This window comes from Malurus melanocephalus, unplaced genomic scaffold (assembly GCF_030028575.1).
Source record: "Malurus melanocephalus ecotype Western Australia unplaced genomic scaffold, MMel_1.1 scaffold_236, whole genome shotgun sequence".
Lineage (NCBI taxonomy): Eukaryota > Metazoa > Chordata > Aves > Passeriformes > Maluridae > Malurus > Malurus melanocephalus.
This window is the reverse complement of record NW_026623468.1, coordinates 739,466-763,567: the sequence shown is the minus strand read 5'-3', so window position 1 is coordinate 763,567 and position 24,102 is coordinate 739,466. Positions and strand designations below refer to the sequence as shown.

Sequence of the window (24,102 nt, the reverse complement as noted above, 5' to 3'; positions counted from 1 at the left end):
TACTTGCTGGGTCAAAAAGTGTGCATTTCCTCACTCAAAATCACGTTCTRCCTCTGCTGCCCTGCCTAGGAATATCTAGAAGAAGCAGTGTGAGCCTTGGCCACAGGTGTCTTCTGCCCCTCCTGCTTTCTGGCACCGTGGCCAGGAAATTTGGCTCACAGTTCCCATTAGCAGATAAATGAGTGGCTCACCTTGTTCCCCACTGCTTTGTCAAGAGATTTATAATCAGGCATGGGCTAATTTCAGTGATTTCTTCTGTGAGGGTCTGTGACTGTTTTCCGTGGCATATTGGAAAACCTGGGTCAGTCTGATGGTGTCACAGCCTGAGGGGGTTGATTCCTGGTTATCTGCAGGGTGATTTCCCAGGAATCCCCTGCAAGTGTGCTCTGTGCTGTCCTAAATCAGGAGACTGATAGAACATTAAGGCTGCTTTACTAAGTTTACATACAAGATTTTCTTCTTTGTTTACTATCTCAAGCTGCTTTGAGTTACATTTCTCAGGGATCCTAAGCTACTTCTCATATCCTTGGGCATGCAGGAAGATCTGAACTTCCATTGCATCCCATCCCATTGTGGCAGATACCTGCAGAAGGGGGATGGGAAGAAAGCTGTGGAGGTTCAGAGGGGTGAAGGCATGGATGGAGTAGCCTGTCCAAGAGAGGATGGACATGRGGGGTGCCTGCCCAGATACCCAGCTTTAATCTTCTCTTGCAACAGAGGCAGGACCTGTGGGTTGAGTGCTTCAGGCCTGCCAGAGAAATGAGCTTTTTGGGATCTGGCATCTGGCTGCACTGAAAATGCTACCCTTACTGTGTAAGTCATTACTCACAGGTGCCAAAATCCCATGTCTRCATAGGAAAACAAATAATGTCTTGGCTCCTGTGTTTCATGTTTTCCTGATTTTCCCCTCTRAAGTTTTTGCTGGCTTGTGGGTTTGGTGCTAAATTAATCAAAAATTGAACTATGTGTCACCTTTGACATTTCCAGCATTACTGTGCGAGTCCAAATCACCAGCAATAGTAAGTCACGTAGTAACTTTTTTTTTTTTTAAGTCTGAGTTAATTATGTTATTTGTGCTCATTACTTAATAGCAAGACTGATTTTCCATGGGGTTTTTTGCTTGGCTTTGTTAACTTCCTTCTGGCTGTTTCAGGGCCGGGCTCTGCTGCACTGGGCATGTGACAGAGGGCACAAGGAGCTGGTTTCAGTGCTGTTACAGAACGCTGCTGAYGTGAACATCCAGGTAAGAAAGGAATACAGAGGTGAATTGGATTGATATGTTATGCAGCCTCCTGGCCTTTTCACATGAAACCAATTTCTTCCCAAATTCTGGTATTTGTCACAGAAAAGCTGCTCTGCTCTGGTGCAACCCCACCTACAGTGCTGCATCCAGCTCTGGGGCCCAGCATGAGAAGGATGTGGACCTGTTGGAGCGAGTCCAGAGGTGGCCACAAAGTTTAKCAGCAGGACAGAGAACCTCTGCTGTGAGGAAAGGCTGAGAGAATTGGGATTGTTCAGCTTGGAAAAGAGAAGGCTTCAGGGTAACCTAAGCCRTCCATTACCTACAAGAAAGATGGAGAGAGACTATTTATAAGGTCATGTAGTGACAGGATAAGGGGGAATGACTTAAAATGAAAGGGAGTAGGTTTAGATTAGATAWTAGGAAAAAAACAAAACCTCTTCCATGTGAGGGTGGTGAGGCCCTGGCACAGGTTGCCCAGAAAAGCTGTGGCTGCCCCATCTTTGGAACTATTCAAGGCCAGCATGGATGGAGCTTGGAACATCCCTGTCTAGTGGAAGGTGTCCCTGCCCATAGCAGGAACTRGATGATCTTTAATKCCCTTTTGAACMCAAACCATTCTATGATTCTSTTRTAAKAACAYCCAAAACGGTAACCTGGGAAAAATAACAGAATTTTGAGCCACTGAGGTTTGCAGCCCACATGTCTGAGCTTAGCTAGCACCAGTTTTAGGGTATCTGAATAGATGAGGTTTTTGACCAAAACTAGTTCAGCAGCCACTTTGCAAATGGTTTCTTCCAGCCAAACAGCCTGGGTCTGTCAGGGCTCCTGAGTCAATGCTCCCAGTTCTGTCTGCTTGTTGTAATTAGGGGCTGGGCTGTAAATGTGATTGTGTTCAGAAATAATTGGCCTTTGTATTTCTGTCAGATWATGGCTGACTGCTCTTTACCATCCTGGTCCTTGCTGGCTCTGCTCTCTTTCCCAGTTTGGACACAGATACACCTCTGCTGATGAATCTTTGAGCTCTCACTGGTGATATCTGAGCAGCCTTCAATAAATGCTTCAGAATTTTATAAGAGGTGGACTTGAAGCAGAGTTGCAGTCTAAAGGCTTGTCAGCAGAGCTGTAGGGCTCACAGGCTAGAAATAGGTGTGTTGGTATTTACACACCCATTAAATTGTTGTAAAAAAAGGTTTCTCTTGCCCTTTGCTGGGCAGAATTGCTGGTGGGATGSGTATGAGGAAGCACAGCTCTGAAGTTGCTGGTGGGATGTGTGTGTTCATGCTTAGTTCTCCAGGGGTTCAGTTGTGATGGATTTTATAGGATTTTTTCCTTACACAGGAGAGGGGTAGTGAAGTCAGTGCAAATGGGGGGCTCTGCATCCCCTGTCCATCTCCTTTCAGTCAGAGCCTGTGAGTGGTGTGTTGGATACACACAGGAACAGCTTGGCATTGAGATTGGGAAGGAGTGGAATCAGGCACTCCCTTCACTCTGGGAGATGGTTCTAGGTTCTCTCTGAACCTTTCTTCTCTTTGACACTTGTCTCATTGCTTTGGAGGTAAAGGCTGACTCTTAGAAGAAAAAGCAGAAAGGAGAATCATCTTTCTTCTTTTTTTTCCTCTGAGCATTAATTTTCTGTTAAATTCTTCTCTTTTCTTTTTGATGCATTGCACATTTTCTAACCAGATTATTTTTGGCCAGTAACAAAAGGTTAAYAATAGCCATAAAAAGAAAAATCAATCTTTGATATGTTTTTCCCCACCAAGGTAATAAAGGAGAATTTTTTATAAAGGTCTCTGTTTGCACGTAGGTGTGTTCYCAGAGAAAGCAGACACATTTTTATTCTCAGCCATATATAAATTGCACTAACATKTCAAGACTTTGTGACTTCATGTTTATTTCTCTTTTTTTTTAATTTATTTTTTTTTATTTTGACCTTTACCCTGGAAGAATTCACATCCAAAGCAAAAGCAGGAGGAATTTTAAGAACCACCAGAAGCAAAAGGGAGAGGGAGAAACTCTGGCTTCCTAACAGGCCATAAACACTGCAGGACCTGCTGTAACACATTACCAAAGGCACCATCAGTTAAARTGTAGGCTGTAAAGCACAGTGGGTTCAGTGTGAGGGAATACTTGATGGGTGAATGGTGATGCTGTTATTCCAGAGTTACATGCTCCCAGCAGAGCTTCCCTTTACACCTCTGTCCAAGCAGCCCTGTGATCCCCACCTGCCTCTCTGGGTCTGCAGGGGTTCTTCTGTCTTGTTCAGTTTTGCAGCAGCACCTTCATGCAGGCAGCCTAAGAGATAAAGAATAAATTASGGATTATGAGGGTTATGAGGAGGTAGTGGAGGAGAGGAATGTTACAGACCAATTTTTTTTTTAATTGCCTGTGTTTTAGTATGCTTCTAAAAATTTAGTCAAACAGCRTGACAGATTTATGCTCTCTTCCATTACCTTTTTAATAAATGTTCTTCCAGCTTGGCTCTTKTGCAGTGTGCTAAAGGATTTAGCTGCCTTAAGCAGGCAGTGGCAGTGGTGCTCTGCTGGGTGACCTGGAGCAAGTCTTACCTGTTCACTGTGACTGTAGATGTCCCTTAATCCCTTTTTGCTGCCTTGTTTTAGTTATCTTTGTACCATTTATTGTCAAAGTACTGCAGCCTCGGGATCAAGAGGGTCTGCAACAGTCAGCTTATTGCTCTTTGGTGGTAAACCTACAGCTTTGGGAAAGGAAGAGGGATCTCCTGGCTCTGCTCATTCCTGTTGCATGCCCAAAACTGCATAAATTCTGGGAATAACCCCACACCCCTGACTGCAGTGATCCAGCTCCTGTACTTTTTTTTGTTTTGGTAGTGCTGCAGTTTCCAAAGGGTGGTTCACTCATGTCACTRAAAAGCTGCAGCCACTGAATGCTTGGTTGTTCATAATTAGCTCTAATAGCACACTTGAAAAGATGTGGGAAAGCAATTGCCATGGGCCAGTGGACACAGAAAGGCAAGGTCTGCTCTGCTTTGTTGAGAAGGGGCATTTGTGTAATTGAATTACCTAAATCTTCAGTGCCAGAGGCCGTGTCAAAGTGGGTGGTGGGATGGTGTTTTGGAGCTCTGCTGGAAATACACAGAGCTTGGGGCTCAGTCTGAGAACAGCCTTCTTCACTGGAACTGTTCTTTCTCATTCAGCAACATAACAATTGGTGACATGATGTTAAGGTAGAAAACACCAAGTATTACTCAGTGGTAATGCAACAGCTATGAAGGAGCTTGGCAACAGGATCATAATACCTATTTCTAGCTTTAAAACATATGAAGGCACAAATTTTCATTGCAGAAAATAAGCAACAAAGGAAAACCCCTTTCCTCTAAGAGGAGAGTGCCTCTTAGATGTGAGCTGCTGCTGCTCAAGAAGCTTTCAGAGGAACTCCTTTAGGTATTTTGTGGACATAGACCATAGACTTTCCTCCTGGACTTCCTGTAGCTGCATTTTGTTCCAATTGTGGGTACTCCTTACTCCAGAATAATAATTCATGTGTTTGAGCCATGCCCCTAGGAGTGTATGGGAAACTATCCTGGAGTGGTTGCTGCAGCAGCTCAGTGTACTCTGATGAAGCTTTTTAAGCCTATCTGGCTGTGTGAGCAATACTGTGAGTTGTAAAGGGAACTGTATCACTTGACACCCAGGATAATTGAGGGCTGAATACATGTGTGTGTGGTACAGCAGCTGGGTTTAAACCAGTTGGGTTTAAATATCTAAATATTTCATTATTTTTAAACTGCATCATTGTGCAATTATCAGTGTTATGGTAACAATTTCCCGTGCTGACATTTTTCTGTAATTACAACTAAAAGGATAAAGAAAACTGTAACTGATCTTCAGTTTTGATTTGCCTGACTTTTCACTTTCCTGGTAACTACAGATCAGTGYACTGAGACTCTAAACCTCTGGTCAGCAAGTTTTCAGTGGTCACTCAYGGACTATTCAGGTGTTTGAGAAGGAAGCTTGAGACCAAAGCTGAAAACCATCAGGTTAAGAAGTCTGTTGCTAGTATATGTGGGGATTATTTTATTCATTCCTATGTAGTAATTTTGGTGAAAAGCATCTGCTGTCTATCCTCTTTGCAGAAAGCATTGGTTACTTTTTGGTGCCAGTGTTGGATTTGTGTCTTGTCCCAATTTATGCAAGGCTACAGAGTCATATTTATGCACTGAGCTGATGCTTGTCAGAGTGATGTTTTAAGTTAGATTGATTTTTTTCCTTTTCTTTATTTTTTAAAGACATCTAGAGTAACAGGAGGAGCAAGGTTGCCTCCCCAGGTTGTGTTTCTCCCAGTCCCCTGCTTCCCTGCTCTGCTTGCATCCTAACACAGGAGATGTGAACATGGAGCAGCCATCCCCTTGTAATACCTTCACAGGCTGGGGATAAAAAAGGAGAAAAAACCTTTTCAAATGAAGACAATACAAACATAATAAATGGCAGGGAGGGTTCATCTCCCTCATGATTCAATCATTCTCAAACAACATTATTATTGACTGGCCTATTGGTTGCCAAAAAGGAAAATCAATTGTACTAGAAGTAGTTGCTGGGCCACAGATCACRGTACTAACCCAGCAGAGACAGGTTGATTTTTATCAACTATCCAAAGACTAATTTCCACCATTAGCTAAAAAYGAAGTAGAAATTATTGATATGTCGAAGATTGCTAGGACTGGTGGTCTGTTGGTTTTGTGTGTTTGTATGGGTTTTCTGTTTTCCTGCCTGACTCTAAAAGGAATGCGTCTGTGTAGGATAAAAAGAAACAAGGAACAGTAAGGCCTGCTTGTATACCTGTTTTGTTTTTTTTTCTCTTCAGCCATGTTCATTTGGATTTCACAGCAAGGGCCTTGTGTTGGAGTCATGTAGATGTTTAAAAATTAAGCTGGTMTCAGCAAACATGCATCCCTTCCCTGCCTCCTGCACCAAACATGTCATGCCCTCATGATTCTGTGCCTGGAGGGAGATGCACAAATTGATGTGGATGTCTTGACTGTTGTGACCAAGGACCACAGGCCACAGGCTGCATCCACACATCTTTCCCCCTCCTCAGTGAGATGGGGAATGCAAATACTTGTGGGTAGGTTGCCAGCTGCCAGTGTCCTCTGCTGTTATGACCATTCTCTAAACCTGGSCGAGATTAAATAGGAACATGACAGCCTCGTGCCCTTGCAGTTAATGTCCCCAGGATTAAGTTCTTCCTAAATATACTAAAAGCCTGGCTCATAAAGCCAGGAGGGGCCCTGTCCTGGTCCTGGTACTGCAGCAGAGGGTTTGGCATAGTGGGTATGCTCACAGTGAGCAAAGGACATTCCTTGGTGCTGCTGAATGGATCATTGCTGTGGGAGGGAGCTACAGCAGCAAATGCATGGAGACACTAAACGGAGATGAAAAGCAAAGCAATGAAAGCAGATTCATTAACCACAATAGTGTCCTTCTTCCCTTAACAGCCCCCCATCCCCATCCCTGTCTCAGTRTTTCCATAGTCAGTTTTGTCAAGCAGATCTCTGAAGACTCTGCAGCCTCCTGTCCCTTCAGTCTTGACACTGGTGCCAGTGGGTGTGGAAGCCATTAGCCAGAAGAAAGGAGAGATCTGCTTAGTGACAGAGGGTAGCATTCTACATTAAAGCATTGACATGGTGCCAGTCACAGTTATTACAAGTGGCACAGCTCCATGTCTCTCCTGCGGGTCTCTCTGTGGAACATAGGTTGGCAGCAGGTTGAATGTTAAATGGTCACCACTCAGCAGATGCTGTTTTTACCTACTGGGAGAAAAGTCCCTTTCAGCAGAAACATTTGCAAAATATTTGCACTCCAAACATATGCTGGGAAAGGCTGAGATTTATCCCTGATTTGCTCCTTAGCRTCTGAAGACACCTCAGGCCTCATCAGCATTAACCATAGGTTGTACAGATGATGAGATGTTTCCTTCCACTTGTACAGGCTGGATTTTTTAGCATTGTTTCTTCTTATCTTCCAGCTTGACATGTCCAGTGTTTGTTGTTCTGTTCCCTGCAGACAGATGAATCACTGCTCCATGGCTGGTGCAGCAGTGCAGTTGGCACCCTTGCTCAGTGTCTGCAAAGCAGCTCACCAGCCAGGAACTGCTGCAGGCTCCTGTGCCCTGCAAAACCGGTGTGTGAAAAGTGATATCCAAGAGCTGGAGCTCAAAAAACTCAGAGTGGTCTCTGCTGCTTTACCTCAAAGTCTAAAGCTGCTTTCAGGGTAATCAAAACACAGCATTTAAAAAGCCAGGACCAAGGACAGCAGCACATTTCAGTGGTTCATGGGCATCACCTTGCACTGTGTGTTGTGCAGAGGGAGGCACTTTGCATGGYCAGTGCTAGGGCAGGAATGCAGTCTGGTGAAGGCATGGAGCTGAAGCTCAGGGAGCCTTGGGCCTGATCCCATGCCAGAGCAGCACAGCTCTTCCGTGGAGCACTCTCTGTCCACGCTCACAGGAGATAGAAGCCCACAGCAGCAGTGAGCTTTGAGTCAGGACAGGTAGCACCATGAAGGAGGAACAGGTATCTTAATCCCTACTTTCTTCATGTGTCTCTGCAGAGGCAGGAAAGAGTTTTGCCTGAATGCCTCCCTGCCAGGCCGTGGGATGGCCCCATGGCCCTTGGTCCCGGGGTCATCTGTGAAATAAGCATGTGTTAAAACACCTGTAATTCCTGAGGTCATTGTTGGAAGTGCTTTAGCCCCTCATTAACGTGTTTGGTTAACTGTGCAAACAGGATACAGCTGGCAGCCCAGCTGGTTCTTCAGGTGAGCACATCACCCTAGGAATGGTCTCTAATCACCCCAGGAATGGTCTCTAATCACCCCAGGAATGGTCTCTAATCACCCTAGGAATGGTTTCCAGCCCTGCCTCATTTCCTATGGCTTTGGTGTCACCCCTCCCTGCCAGAGGAACCACCAAGCCATCAGCTACCTTTTGCTAAGGAGAGATGGTTTCTAGAACATCATCTTTTACCATCAGGGAAAATCCYTCCCTGTTTTGAAGGAGTTCTGCCACTCACCTTCTCCCTGAGGGCTTCTCAGTTTGAGAGAGCCTGGCATTACTTTCCAAATGGAGTTTTGTATTCATTTGTTGTTGGCAGTTGTTTCTTCCAGTTTGCTCTAAAAACCAAAACAAACCAACACACACACACACACAAAAAAAAAAAAAAAAAACCCAAAAAAAAAACACCCACACACACATAAAAAAACCACCACAAAAAAACGACCAACCAACCAACAGAAAAACAACCAAAAAAACCACCAGTTCTAGGTAAATCATTGGGGCATCTCGAATTTGCAATCTTCAGCACAAAGTACTTTCATTAAGTTTTGCTAAATAGAATTGTTCTAATGCTTTAGATGTTGGGGCGGTAACTCTTTAATATTGGTATTGTTTTSGTTAGATTTTAGGTGAGATTTTTCACTATGACATCTCCATGGATTGTAAGTGGTAAAACAGCACTGAAAAAGGCATAGCTAGTTTAGGAAGTTCCTCTTTCTCAACTTGTATGTGTTAGTTCTGTGTCCGTGAGAGCAGTGTTAGTGCAGGAGACTTTCTAGCTCAGAGTCAAGTCTCCAGTGGCAGGGAAGAGTGAATGCTTAGGGTAAACATTCAGTGATAATTTCATATATTTTCCCAGAATCTGTGGCTTGTAGGCYTCCTGAACCACTGTTATTATCTTTKCACTYSTGGATTTTTCTTTGATAAATTTCTCTCATCCCTCTTTGGGCTCCCAACCTTTGTGCCAGTGGGAGTCCTGTAGTTTAACTATGCATTTGCTTTGCCCTTGTCGAGATCATTTCATGTGAGAACCCATCGTTCTTGTGTAATGAGAAACAGTAATTGTTCCCCCAGTTACCTCCTCTGTCCTGCTTTTGACTTTACTGGTCTCCTTGATTCCCCTTGTTCACTTTTTTTCAGACCGAGGAGTTTTATCTATTTAATCCYACCCCATTTGGAAGCTGCTCAGTAACTTTGCCACTTGTCATTCTTTGGGTCATTTGTAGTTWTTTTTTATCCCTTTCAGATAAAGGGTGCAGCACTTCTCCAAGTACCGAAGCTGTAAGTGCAATATGAGATATAATGAAGCCATATAGTGATATTTTCTTATTTCCTTGGATGCTTGGACTTGGATGCTTCACTGCCAGCCTGCCTCCCCTGTTCACTTGTGTGGRCTGAACAACCCAGGCCCTTGCACAGATCCCTCAGAAGCTCCAGCTGTCACCAGCAATTGTGCAAGCTSGTTGTTTACTGCTGTTCAATCTCTACTTGTAATCAGTTCTCAAGCAAAGATCTCACCTCTTGCTCTGTGACAGCATCATTTAATAGTYTTTGGTGAGAGGGTGTGTCCAAAGGCTTTTGGAAATCCATGTGAACAGGCATCCCCACTCCTGTGGGATAGCAGAAGTCTTGGTGGTGCTTGYCTGCATAGGGAAGCAAAGGCTGGTGCCATCCTGCCTCTGCCTGTCACAGAAAWACTAYTCRTTTGCTCYCTTTTGTAACAAAACAAGTAAATCCTATCTTGGAGTAACCTAGGTGGGTTGTCCCACCTTAGATGTGTCTTCCCTCCTATTTTAACAAGGCTCAACTTGGCTGAAATAAAAGTTTGTTATAAAACAAAATAGTGAACTCCCACAAAGGTGTGTTGGGGCTGTCTGTGGTGTTTGTTCTCGGGTTAAGGAGGTGCCTGTCTGCAGGCTGGGTACCAGCATAGCTGAACTTCCATCATCTAAATCCGTTCCTGCCGTTCCAGCCAATTAAACATTAAAATGAGCATGACAAATCAGTGTTCGTTTATGGGTCAATAACTCCGGAGTATGGCTGTGACATGGCTGGCCGAGRCAATCCATTTCAGTGCAGGCCTGGGCATCCTTGGATATGTAATTGCTTTTATAGGGAAAGGGAAGTAATAAGGATAATGCAGCTATCAGGCCCCRACTCACTAGTTCGGAAACTTCCCCTTGCCAATCAAATTCCTTTGGTATTCAACCCGTTTCAGGCTTGTTCCAAAGGCATTATTGTACTGTCAGAAAATATCCTGATGGATATGTGCATTTTCTCCAGTGTTGGATGTTACCTCTGGAAGACACTTGGTTTTGTCCACCAGCCAATAAACTCTCTGTAGAAGCAGCCCTCAGCTCACACTTTATGGCAACAGACAGGCCTGTCCTGTCCCTCTCCCTCCCTTCCCCCTTCCCCTATTATATATATATTTTTTTCTCAGCACTATTAGATTATTAAATGCTTAATGACTATTCCATTCCTGCTAACTATACTTTTGATGAGCTGCAGTAATAAAACTTTGTAACAGCAAAGCGCGTGTCTGGTTCCTTTATAGGAAGGGCACATTTGGGGAGCTGAAGTAATGGGGGATAAAACTCAATTAATGAATAGAAATAAAAAGAAGTAAATGAGGTAATCAAACTCAGAGAAATTAGTATTGGCAGGTCTTGAATGATGCTCTTGGATGAACAATCTTTCAAAATCCTTCCTTGTATGCCRCTGCTGTCTCTTTATTTATTATTAAAATAACATGATCCATGAGGCGCTCGGGGTGACTCCCAGCGTAGCTAATTCTAATTAATCCAGTCAGGGAGAGCAGCAGGGTAAGTGGAGCAGTCTATCGGATTGAAATTCATAACTTAATTGAGGTCAAAGTCCTGGGTTGGGAGAACAAAAGTCTTTCGCTGGGACCAGGCAGATCAATAGCAATAAATATCTGGCTTGGATGCAAGTGGCTTATAGTGACGGATTATCTGACACTGGCCAGAGGTCTTGGTCTTRTTCAGGGCAAAGTCCTATGGCATGTACAGTGGAGGGTGACTTYTGCCAGTGTTCCCTCCAAAACTCCAGACAACTCTTAGAGGACTCACAGGATCCTCAGGAGGACAATGCCCATATAGAAGTTCCCATGAGTCATGCTGAAATTTGGGTTCTCAAGGTATGGGTATCTCATTGATAACACAAGGTCAAGTGTCACATTAGTGCTGATGGAGGCTGGAAGAAGTTGCTCAGGCTTACAGGAACTTGGAGCTAAATCAGTTTGTCCAAACAAAGACCTTTAGGATCGGGGGAAGCTGAGCCATGGATTGATGGGCTTTGTGCCAAGTCTGTATTTATRGCAMGTTTACATAGGAGGAGAGAGGAAGGTTGTAAGAGGGAAGTGTAAATAATMATTAAGGTGGGTTGGTAGTGAGAGRGAAACCARCAGAGGCAGAWGTGGTGTTGCCTGTTCTTCAGAAAAGCATCCAGTGTCTGCTGTGACCTCCAAAACGTTCTGTTCAAGGGGGTTTGTGGTTGCTAAGGATGGCTGCTTTCCCAAGCCCTTGCCCAAGCGTGYGTGAGTTTGGGTGTTGCCTGAACTCCTGAGCCAGAGAGGAAACCTGAGGTCCTGGCCTGGGATCTGTGGCCTTGCACTGCTCACACAGCCTTCCCTGGGAGCGGTCACTGGAATATTCATCAATACCAGCAACAGAAGAAGCTTCTCTGAACTTTGAAATAAGCAGGCCCTTCAGCTGGAGTGGAGAATTAAAAAGCAATCTTCACCCAGGCTGTTATTAATGCGATATTTATGTAGATTGGACGGTTCTGCTCATATCCTCTTTCAGAGGACAAAGACTGCTGTGGTCAGCACTCAATACATCCCAGATGGATGTTGTTCTGCCAATGCACTTCAGCACAGCCTGGAAGAGATGGAAACCGCAGCTTGGACCCAGCCAGGGGCTTCTTTTGACACACCTGCTCCTCCCATTAACACTGCATCAGGCTAAAGCATCTGCTCATGTCCAACTTGYCAGAAATGTTCAGAAGATCTCTTTGGCTCCACAGGTCAGGTGTAGAGGTGTAGGGCAAAAGTCTTGGCAGGTCAGGTGTCAGGTTTGGATGTGATGAGCAACTCTTGGTTTTCCTGRGTGTATAAATGGTACTTCTGTACCCTCACACCCTTTTGAAAATGACTCTGGAAAGCACCTCTTGTTTTCCACTGCAGGACATTTGCTCTGTGTGGGCAGAATGCAGTGAACAAGGTGGCTGTTCAGTAGATGTTTTTGTTTTTTTAATACTTGCTATTGCTATATACTGCTGTTATTATATACTGCACTTGCTGTCCTACATAACACTCCTATATAACACTTTACTCATTCATGTTCCATCCATGGCCTCCTCCTTCTAAGCTAGTGGTTTCACTCTCCAGATTCCTGTTGGATTATTTCTGTGCTCCTGCTTCATTCCTGCCCAGCCTGGGCAAGAGCAAAAACTTCCTSAGGCTGTTAAACACTGCAAACAAAACTGCATTGGCAACTGTCATCAAGGAGAGAAGGGGTTGAGTGATTTATTTTGCTGTATGTAAAAACTAAAAGAAAAATGCAAGTGCTGAACAATTCACAACTTAATAGTGAGATCTCTTGAGCAACATGTGTCTTGAATGTACCAAAGTTTGATATTTTAGTTTAGCTTGAGTTACAACTCTGCTAAAGTTTAGGAGAAAAAGAAATTAAAATATGAATATTACCATTTTTTTCCTCTTCMTAGAGCCACACCTGTGATGCAGACCTGCTGTTTGAAATTTTCAGAACCAGCAATTGATATACTTTCAAATGCTCTGGATAAACTTCAGGCTCTCCCTGCCTGGGTATGGTGATAGGTTAGTTTTATTTCATAGTGACAGAATTTGCTTTTTTTTCATCTGAGAGAAATAACAGAATCTGTCCATTCAGAGCTGGGTTTCCACCATTATATATATTATTGAAAAACACAACAGTAAATGCCAAGATCTGTAGAATACAGTAGATTTCAGTAAAGAAATTCCCTTTATGGCTCTTTTCAGAATCAAGTTCGGGTTTCTAATTTTCCAGTTTTGCTACAGAATCCTAGCGTGACCTTGAACAAGTCACTTGATTTCTTTCTGCCATGGCTTCCCATTTGGGAAATGGTGGAGCAAATAATCGTTTTTTATCTCATGGATATAACAAGATTATAAAAATATGGTACTTTCAAGAACCTTAGAAAACTGATGAAATGAAATTAAACAGATCCTGCAGGCTGGATAAAATGAGATGAAACAAGCATGAAACTATTAGTGAAAGAAATGTTTCTTTATCTTCTGCAAATAAAAATGCAAAGTGATTAAGTGGGTCTTTTCTAGCTATTAGCAATAGCAGCTCTAGCCAGCTGACTTCTGCCACCCTTGTAAATTAATTTGTGGGGTACAGTCCTGAATTTAGTATGCTCACAATAAATACCCTTAAAAATGTTGTCACCTTCTGTGATGCACGATGTTACTGCCACGATAGTACTGCAATTAACTTGCCCTGCAGATAAAAAGTGGCTGCTTTAAATGAGATGCTCTAACACAATGGTTTGCAAATTTCTATTAATTGATTTTTTCCCCCTCCCTGTGATATTTCCTGCCTTTACTGTATGTCCAGCAGTATTTTTGTGAGGTAGGGGAAGGGAATGGGAATAAAGTTAAAGGTTATTCATATCCAGGATTGGTTTGGGTTTCTGGTGGAGCAAACCCCACATGTCCCTACTGCTGGCAGCGAGGCTGTGCACAGTTTGTGGTGAGCTTTGTGTGTGTGAGAGGTGCTGGAAGAGAGGAGGAAAGTCCCAGCTCAGTCTGTGGGCATTTTCCTTCCCTGGTGTGGTTGAGAAAGTCTCTCTCTCCTCACAGCCCTCAAATCCAGGTAGGATTAATGAACAAAACAGGAAGGAAGAAGTTTGGACTGGTTGACTTTATCTAACACGGAAGACAAGTGAAGTATTTCAGAAAGCAATAGGTTGGAACATGCTACAGAGAAACCTTGACATGTGCTGGGACTCAGCCAGAGGCCAGGTACCTGTGTTCAAGAAATCCCAATTTACTCTTCTCTTTGCAGTTTTGGATTTTTTTAACTGAAGTTTAAATCACGTTTGGACAGTGCAGGTGAAATCTGAGTCAGAAGCSAGATCTTCCAAAGCTGCCTCGTTCCCTTCTCTGTGACATCCTATTCCTGCTGCTATTGTKGGGATATTTTCAAGCAATGCTCACAGATTACATGGTAATTTGGCTTCTGAACTGGTATGAAATTGAGCATTATGCTTTGAATTCCAGTGGTCAGACTCAGGAGAGATTTGTAAAGTTACGGTTCAGCAATTGCCAATGATCCAGTTTTCACAGCTTAATGACCAAGGGCTTGTTTTTGGARTGATGGGAAGTGATCACGTATACACCCTTCCCTGCAGTCCTAATTGCAGAGTAAAAAAGGTTAATTTAAASTCTGGAGGCAGTTTTGATCTGGGTGTTTCACAGCAGCAGGAAAACTTAGAGCTGTGGTGACTTTAAATCATTCCTTTTACTCCTCAGATGGAAAAGTTAAGCRTGGATGTGGTCAGTTTGCACTCATCAGCTGGTAAGAAACAACTTACTAAGCCCAGTCAGTCGGGATAAACCACAATGTAAAGGTTATAAATGTGTGTTGAGTCAAAAAYGGAAGATGATATAAACTAGTCATTTAGACCAGGATTAAATCATCTCTTTTTGCCTGTCAGTTCAAGYGTTCCTCTTGTGCCCGTGTAAATTATAAGTCAAGGCATTAAGCAAGAGCAAAGTCCATCCCTATCCCAAAGAGATCATTTTGGCAACAGATGGATTGCCACAGGTAGTGCAAATGGAAAGGCTGAGTGAATGGAATGAAGAGAACAAAACAGAGATCAGCAGAAAAATGGTATTCTTGGCTCAGGGCTTCCCCAAACGACGCCAGACAGCAGTGACACAGAGGGTCATGGCAGGAGGAGCCTTACTGAGGATTTAAAGGATGGGAAGGTGTCATTATGAGGACTTCTGGCAAAGAATAAGCACGTGAATTTCTTCCTTAAGTCAATGGAACTTYTACTGGCATGCATCCCTTGCTGGGATCAGTTAAAAAAACCCTGCAAGATCTGCATTTTACCAGWCCATTGGGAGGAAGAACCTGTGATGGAGAAGAAACGAGAGACTTTTCACAGAGAAAATTGCTTCATTTGCTTAGGAATGTATCACAGCTGTACCCCACAGAGAAAATGTTTCCTTTTKGGATAGGGTGGTTTAAAAACACAGTCACCCAGCTGCAAAATTGGTTCTGATTCAAGCAGACAACAGCACTGCATTTCTGGATGGATGATGCTTTCAGCCTTGTGCCCATCTACTGAAAACACCTGGTATGGTGCTGGTCTCCAGGATGTCATCTTCCAGTTAAACATAAGTATTTTCTGTTTCTAAACAGAGATTTCTGAGCAGTATTCCCAAATTGGAGCATTAYCCATCTAGATTTGCCMRCCACAAYCTATCCTGTTTGACGTGGCTGCTTRTTAGCTTCAATGGTAGCATCTCCTGCACCATAAAATAGTACAGAAAAATCTTTTCCATCCTCATTAGTGCTTGAGACACTTGGTTTGTAGCTGGTCCTACACTCCAGTGGGCCAGCTGTGTGTTCTGGGAATTTGGAGTGGTAGCAAGTCTCAGATGGTCCAAGAGATCAGAAATACAGTATTGGGTGTGCCTGGTGTGCTTTTAGCAACACTCCTTTCTTCCCAAATCCAAGCAGATCAGTGGTTCGTTAGCATGACGATTTTCAATGTGTTAGGCAGGAAAGATTGCTGCAGCTCTGGAGAAGTAGCAAGGCACAAGAAAAAAAGGGTTTCACCATGTTTTGTTGGCTAAATAAATTTATTTGAAAATGTGAGTTCTAGTTATTGTTGCTGCCACCAATTTATATCCTACTCTGTTCTTAAGGAATTCTATTTAAGGTGTGGTGTCTTGGCCAGGTGTGTTTTTTCCCATTCCAGCAAGATCTTTTTTATTTCATCTCTTTTCAAAACACTCAGCCAGTTTTCACCTCCATTTCTCTCCCATGTCCCYTGTAGCTGCTGGTCAGCTGAGCTCCAAGTCTACAAAATGTTAGGTGTCCTCTCTTTGATACCATTTAGAARAAGAGAGAAATTAATATCAGATCTTTAACACTGAGGGTTCTGTTAAAAAAAAAAAAATCCTAAGCAGTGTTTTAGCATAAGATTCAGAAGATTTCAAAGAGGCATCAGTTAAACCTGCCTGCTCAGTGAGAGCCAACAAGTGGATCTTTCAGATGTCTGAGTGTTCCCTGGGGGTTCACATTATTAATATCTGCCTTATGACAAGGTGGCTGTGCTGATGCCAGGCTTTTTTTCCCAGCCGGYGTGATTAATTTTTCCTTCCTTCTTAATATCTGCGAGCCAGATGCTTCTAAATGTCCTCACAGGGTGTATTGCTGTTCTTWGCTACTCCTCCTTCCCCCCTACCCCTTTCCAACTAATTCATATAATGGCTCTGGAGATGCATTTTGTGGCGTCACAAAAAGCAAAACTTTGAAAGCCTCCTAAGGTGATGGGCTTGACACGTGCAGATCTGGCCTCCTGACGTTCCTGGTGGGCTTGAAAGCTTCGTGCCAGGTAGTCTGTCAATAACATTTCCCAGTTCTGAGTGTGCTTATTTGCCTAGCACTTTACAAATTATATCCCTGCAGAAGTGCTGAARTGCAAGTATTCCTGCTGGGGAGAATGACAGCGGGGTGTTGCMCTGACGTTTTGGAGACAGGAAATTTTGGCTGAGGCAAAGGAGGAACACTTGCATTATTTGTGGAAAGTGCAGTGGATCTTCAAGCACTGATTTATTTTAAGGGCTTCAAAACATTGTGGTACTGGGAAAGGTCTTTATTCTGCAAATGGAAATTCATTCTCCTTCACAGGTGTTGTTCCACATTGCAGCCCCAGAGGCCTGGGTKGTACCAGGAGAGGGAAGGCCTTAGCAAGCTCTACAGCAATCAGCTGGTTCCTAAAATGTTCCTAATTTTGCCGTATTTATCCATCAGTTTCCTTCATGTAACAGGTCTGTGGGTTTTCTGTATTTATCCTTAGCTGGTTTCAGTCATTAGTGCATTCACCTGCTTCTCAGGGTTTTTTTCTGGAGGAAATAAAATGCAGAAAGAGAACTGTTAGTGGTAAATAAATGAGGATTTTGTTGCTTATTTTTTGTATGTGTTAATACTGTCTTTGCTAGGTAGATCACTGGATTTAATGATGGGRCTCTTACTTTAAGAAGCCTAGAAAATAGCACTTCATAATTTCTTACAGGACAAGCTAAAATCTCCCATCTATTATATTCTACTGTTTGGGGTGKTTTTCCAATTTAACARTGAGAAAWGGTRTAACATAAAGCAATTAATTTGCCAMTGCAAACAGAGCTGTAATTAGGGAAATCAACTCTTTCTTTAGTCTGAAGTTCATTTGTTTTGTGGGAAGATGAGGATGCTAGGAATATCCTTAGAATAAGGATGCTCTTCAGAGCATCCTAAGAGAAGAACCGGACTCCTACAGCATTCTGTTCCATAACAGACAGCTGGCCATTTAGCCATGTATGAGGCAGCCTCAGACAGCCCTTTGGCCCACAGCAGCGTGGGAATTAAGTTAAAATTAACCTGAGTTTGGAAAACAACTAGCACCACTTTATTTGTCCATTTAATTGAATTATATGACGCTGTGTAAGTATGCTGACCCACAGACGTAAATTGCTCCACCCTACCCATTTTCCTCCTTAATTCTTTCATGCTRATGGAGCTGATGGGGATGTTGACTGCAGAGAGAGAGAGAGAGAGGGAAAGAGGCTTGAAATAAAAGAGGCTGGAAATAAAAAGAGACTTCCAGCCTGGTGCAAAGCTTCCCCTTTGGTGAAATGCTGTGAGTGTCACAGCTGYACTAACTGCACTGTGATCTTTGTTGCCATTAAGCTGATTATATCCACTGAAGGATTCATCCAACTAATCCCACAGTGCTGCAACCAGTTGCTTTATATTGAAACACAWTTTTTTTCTTTTCTGAGAAATGAAAGTCAGTCGGGCTTCACCAGCCTCTTAAAATGGTTCAGGCTCTTAGAGGGACCGCTTTTTAAAATATTTGTTTAATAGAGGAAAATAGAATATATTAATGACCTGTATGCATTAGTGGATGTGCTTAATTTGGGAGCCTGTGGTGTMATTTTGGGTGGATGTGCTAGGAAGGTGCTGTATGTCACTGTACCTTTGRCACTCCATCATTTTGTGCTTTTTTTGCCTGGGTGGCCATACCATAGAGSAGCAGCTCAGCATCCAACAGTGACTCTAATGAGGGAGATTCTGACACATTAGATTGATTTAATTGATTTAATAATCAATTTAAATCTAGTTCTTGCTTATTTTTCTAAGGAAAGGTTGATTTTCATTGGTTAGTAGTCATTAAAATATGTTCATTTGCAGCTAAATATAGCCTTTATAGTAAATTTAGTTCTTCATTTGCTAATCAGATACACGTCTGTCCATGTTTGCTTGATTATGTAGTTATTTAGTCTATTCACATTCTTAATTTTACATTTGAATTAGGATAGAAAACAGCAAATTAAACATTTCTTCTCTAGATTGTTGTTTTGTTTTTTTTTTCTTGTGCCTAAGTACATCTGAGTGGAAGTAGAATTTAAATGTAAAGAAAACTTTTACAAGGAAATTTTCAAATGCTTCTTGAAAATAAATAACAATCACACCATAAATATGGCAGTTTTGGTTTTGGAAAGAAAAACTAAATGGAATTTTCTTTGTGTTTATGAATAATTTCAAGGAAACTATGTCTGGCAYATTCAGCTTGTCAACTTTCCTCCTCAGGCTTTGTTAGCAAAACCATGGATTTGAGGAGCGAAATTAGGGAGCAACTAGAGAAAGACAAGGGCCAACCATAGGCCTTAATTCTGTCATTAAGCACTGAGTGTTGGATAAAGTTTTATSCTCTTTTTTTCATGCTCTCTGTTGTCTACCCTGAGGCTTTGGGCTCARTTTTGGCTGCCTGAGCAGCAGCACTTCCCATGTTCCAGGCCAGCTGAAAGTGGACAGAACATCCTGTGCATTCAGCAGTATAAATCACAGAGAAGTGTGCCTAGAGCCTTGCCATGATTTTCCTGCAGAGTTCTGCAGGATTCTCCTAATTTCTTGTTTTAAAAAAGCTATTCYCTCAGACTTATTTATCACTCAGGTRCTTTAACTTTTTACAGTTCTCCCATGCTACAGGCAAGGCTGTTGCACACAAAAGCATATGGACATTCTTTCCAGTTCCTCAGGATTTTAAATATCTGTTGTCTTACACTTAATTTTTATCCATTAGGAGTCCACAGCTGGTCTAATACCTCAAAAAAATTTTAGGGTGACTTTCCTCCTCTGCAGTTTGACTCGATTTAGAAAGTAGCTGTCAGATAAGATTGGGTGCTGCTTGAAAACACATACCTTTTTCACTGAAATGTTGGAATTTTATGGTATTCTATTCTGTTGGATCATCGCTTGGGGTGCCCTAATGTTGAATATATTAGGGAAGTATTTTTTGTTTCAGTGGGGGGGAAAAAATATTGGATTTCATCTGTCCTCGGCATTGATTGTCACCAACGTTCTTTGCTTTCATGGAAGCTTCTGAAAAAGAGTAATTTCTAATTCCAAGTACAACTTTTTGTATAAACTTTAATGTCCCATTAAAAACTGGTAAAACAAATTATGTTCATTCCTTTTCGATTTTTGTCTTTAACACTTAAATTCATTGTCTAAGAGTGGTTAAGCTGCCTGCAAGTGTTGCTCAGCAGAAGAGGAAGAAGACTGAAGATAACTGTGCAGAAAGCAGGTGCCAGCTCAGTCATGTTGAGTCTCTATAGCAGCTGAGTCTGAGTACTCAGATTGTGCTTTTCAACCTCAGTGTTTCCTTCCCATGTCATAAAATGAAGGCAAGAGCGTCCTTAAATGTAGACTTAGGTGAAGACAGATCTTAGAAGAGGGAAGACTTAGTGTGGAAAAGGACAGTGTGTCCTGACAGTCACAGCACTGGGAGCTCAGCATCCCAAAACTAATCCTGCCTGTGGGCTGTTTTCCTCGTTTGACCTTGAGCAAGTCAGACAGTGAGGGTTTTTTGTGTGTCTCAGTCTCTGTAACCAACATGGGAGWACTATGTGTATATATCCCTGGGTCTTGCCTAGATTAATAAATCAATATTTGTAAAGTAAGGCTTGATAAATGCTAACTGTATTACCACGTGTACTTGAACCTTGTGCAGAACTTTGGGAATGCGCCTGCATTTCTGCTCTGGGAGGGGATGGGGCCCGTGGGGGCTCTCAGCGAGGGTGGTCAGCAGCCAGAGAGACAGGTTTGGGTCATTTTCTTCCTCYCAAGGGACTGGCTGTAGCACATATCTGCAAGAAGGTCTTGAATACAACTTTTCCACTTAACATGCTCCCCCATCACCCACTGTCAGCAATGAGATTAAATTCTGTGCGACTGCAGAGGACGTTGCATGATTAAAATCCTCTTTTAGAAATTAATATGTACCATCTCTCCCCAGTACTGTGCCTCCTCTCGGAGAAGGGTATTGTCTCCTGAGCACTCAAGGTGTGAAAAGCCACCCAGGGAAGCTGTCTATCTTTGAATTTTATGCTGCTGCACAGTTGCTCCRATGAGAGCTACAACTGCATAAAAATCACAGGGACTTGGGGACTTCTCCCTTCACAGGGTCACGAGATGTGGGGGGAGTTTTGCAGAGCAATTAATGGGATAGAAAAAGGAGCGTGGGAACCAGAAGTTCTGCCTTACAAGACTTGAAGTTCTGTGGAAAAGATTTCCTGAGGCAGAGTAGTCAAAGTCAATAATCACCCGTTCTCCTTAGGAAACCTTGGGTGTCCTGGGAAGAAATAAAACAAACAAAACTGTGTTTCCACATATTGCCCAACTTTTCCTTACCTTGCTGTCTGTATCAGTCACGGGGAGARCAGTGACCAGTGGATTTGTGGTAGTGGATAAGTGATAGGGATTTGTAGATCCAAGTTCAGTATTCATTAGGGCATCAGGCACTGATGCAGCCCACAGAAAGGYTTTACTTGCATAAACTCTTGGCAGATGCAATTAGGTGTTCAGGGCTGCTGCATTCGTACAAACTGAGGCTCCTGAGCCATTGTTTCCAGTCTTTAGGTCCAGGGAGGCTCTGTGGGGTGACCAGGAGGTGCAGTAGGCGGTGTTCTGGATTCACTGATGCTTCCTTGTGGAGCTTTTCTGCAATCAGCTGATAGTTGCATATCCATATTTAACATGGCCAGGAGTCTTCCTGGTGCTTTGACAGAAGCTGCAGTAGCAGTGACTGCTGAAATATCTCCCCTCCCTCCTTGATGTTTACAGCACAAAAGAGGCACTATTAGTCAGTGCCACAGGTGTTCCCTGTTCATAGGCACCTAAATGTGATTCCTGCCAATTTTAAGCCTGCAATGCTCAGCAGGTGCTCTGGATCCCTTCTAATGCTTGACGTTTCCTCAGTGAGAAGGATGTTGATCTATTCCCCTTTATAATTTGTTTATGGTACATAAAGGAAACTTTGAGGCAATTTGTTTATTTAAAAAGTAAGGAGGGAAAAATCATCTTTAAAAACAGAAGTTGTTTTTATCTGTTAATTTTTTTCTAGTATATATTTAGGTGTTCATAAAAATACCTAAATATTTCAGAGGGAAGAAATCTCATTTAGTGGGGTGATTTTTCATTTGAGGGTGTGTAAAACTGGTTTTATTTGCTGTTGCTTTTTGCCTGGCATTTGAGTTTAAAATGCTGTTGTTAGAGCACTCCTCTCCACAGTGCTTTCAGACAGCACTTCTACTTCTATTGTCAAAGCTTTCAAAGAAGATTTCCTGTGAAATTAGGTTTTAATGTGAATTTAGACTTTAATGGCTTTTTCTAACCTAAAAAAAAAAAAGGCAGGAACTTCTGAAGAAGTTTTAGAAAATATAAAAGTTGCGCATATTTTTATTCCCATTGTGTTTGACTTTTCTCCCTAAACTGTACAGAGCATCCAGAAGGACTCCACGGACTTCTGATCCATTGGTGTAGCACATTTGTGTGCTTCAAGCAGCCTGATAATGTCGCTCACTTTCCTAATTTTCTACAAGAGCGCAGGCTGAGAATGAGGAAAACTCTGAGTCCTTTTTCCAGATGTGGGTCTGAAATGCCTGCTGCAAGGAAACATTGATGTACTTTTATTTATTCCCTGTTTGTGTCTGAGAGGATCTTTGGATTCAGATGCAATTTGGGCGTTGTATATGATGGCTTTAAGGCATCTGTGTGTTTTTAGACTGCACTTTTTCAGGTACAGACAATGAAGTTGTTTTCAGGAGCTACACCTGGTGCCCAGGAGCTTCCTTTAGCTCAYCATTCTGCCCCTCTGGCCTTAACTTCTGCTCTCCTGACGTGCTGAGAACGAGCTGCTGAGCCTCACTCAAACACACAGCCCTGATCCAGCTGAAATTCTCCTCCAGGAGTTTGAGGCACAGGGGCAAGTGCCCCAGCTGGAAAGCACACAGCACGTTCCCTATTTTACAGAYGGGGAAACTGAGGCAKRGGGTTTGTCCCATTCTCTGTRGCAGAGCTCCTTCTCCCCATGCTGGGCATTCCCTGTCTCCCTAGAGAAGACAGGCTGGAGCTGAGATTCTCAACAGGGATCCTTTTACCACAGGGTCTGGATTATGTGGCAGGCTGGATTTGTGCTTGYTGCTTCATGTTCTGAGCGTGTGTTTGTGCTAAAGTCTTTCCCTGGCTGCTGGCAGGCTCCTGCCTTCCAAGAGCTCAGCCCCGTTTTTCCTGCAGAAAACAGAGGATCTGGGGGAATTTATAAGAACTCTAACTCAGAGCAGACACGTGGTTTCCAAAATYGAATCTGGCTTTCCAAGGCTTTTAGCAGAAAGGTTGATTTGGGTCAAAATTAATGCAAACACTTGTGTAGACCATTTAATGTTTAGTTTATGGACCTGTTAAGGCGGCAGGATAATCCCTTTAGATTACCCGTGTAATTCCTAGTGAATATTTATTTTAAAGTGACTTTAGTGCCCTCAGTCATTAGGGAATGTTAGTAATGCCTTTCACAGCTGCCAGGCTCAACGCAACWGCATTTGTCAATGGGAGGGCTTCTCCTTTTGTTCCCCGTTTTTTGGTTTGTTTGTTTTTGAMCATTTCTCCAACTCTTRCCGGCTTAATCCCATGGGCTCACCTCTAATCGCAGGGAAGCACCCGAGCTCCCTTTGCCGTGCTGAAGTGCTGAATTCCACTTGAGCGAGGCTAAGGAGGGAGCCTAATCCTGGGYTTTGCTGCTGTCTGCCGAGGGTGTGGGTGCCCGGGCTGCGAGGGAGGATGGGCAACGCGGCGGGTTCAAGGACGCGCTCCCGCTTTAATGTGCGCAGACATGCTCCCGCTCGCTCCCTGATTGGCAAGGTTAACTCGGAGAGGCTGCAGCTTTTTAAACTGATTTGATTAGTCCCACTACTTTATCCCATTCCCTCCCCCACCGCTTGGCCCACCACCTCCTGATCCTTTTAACACAGCCCTTGGTCCAATAACCAGCCAGTCTGATTTTCTTCTTATTTTCCCTACCCCCTTTTTGCAATTTTCTTGCTGAATTTTGACATTTTGTAAAATAGATTATGCAGCCCTACAGGGAAGATCAGAAGGCAGTGTCTTAGTCGCAGGGCTGTATTTTATTGTGACTGGTTGAGAGGCTGGGATGTGCCTCYTCTTCCTCAATCTCCTTGGCTCTGCACCTTTCCCAGCTCTCAGTGCACCTGTGTGAATTCAGGGACAAGAGACTGGATGATCATTGCCCTCCAATTCCTCTTCTTTTTTTTTTTTTTTCTAAAACCATTGTTGGGGAGAATTATACACCCCAGGTCTTCTTCCACTGTGGTGTGAGGAGTTCACTGTCTGCAAAAGGAAACATGGACAGTATTGGATAGAGAACTCCATAACCCACAGGAGCAA

At 43.1% G+C, this 24,102-nt stretch overlaps 1 protein-coding gene across 1 annotated transcript in view; it reads left to right on the top strand.

Moving 5' to 3' along the window:
• ACBD6 (acyl-CoA binding domain containing 6) overlaps positions 1-24,102 on the top strand; it is a 79,824-nt gene that overhangs the window by 39,292 nt on the left and 16,430 nt on the right. Inside the window, exon 6 of the mRNA XM_057374920.1 lies at positions 1,154-1,243. Within this exon, the coding sequence (XP_057230903.1) occupies positions 1,154-1,243 (90 nt within the window). The remainder of the gene's footprint in view (positions 1-1,153; positions 1,244-24,102) is intronic.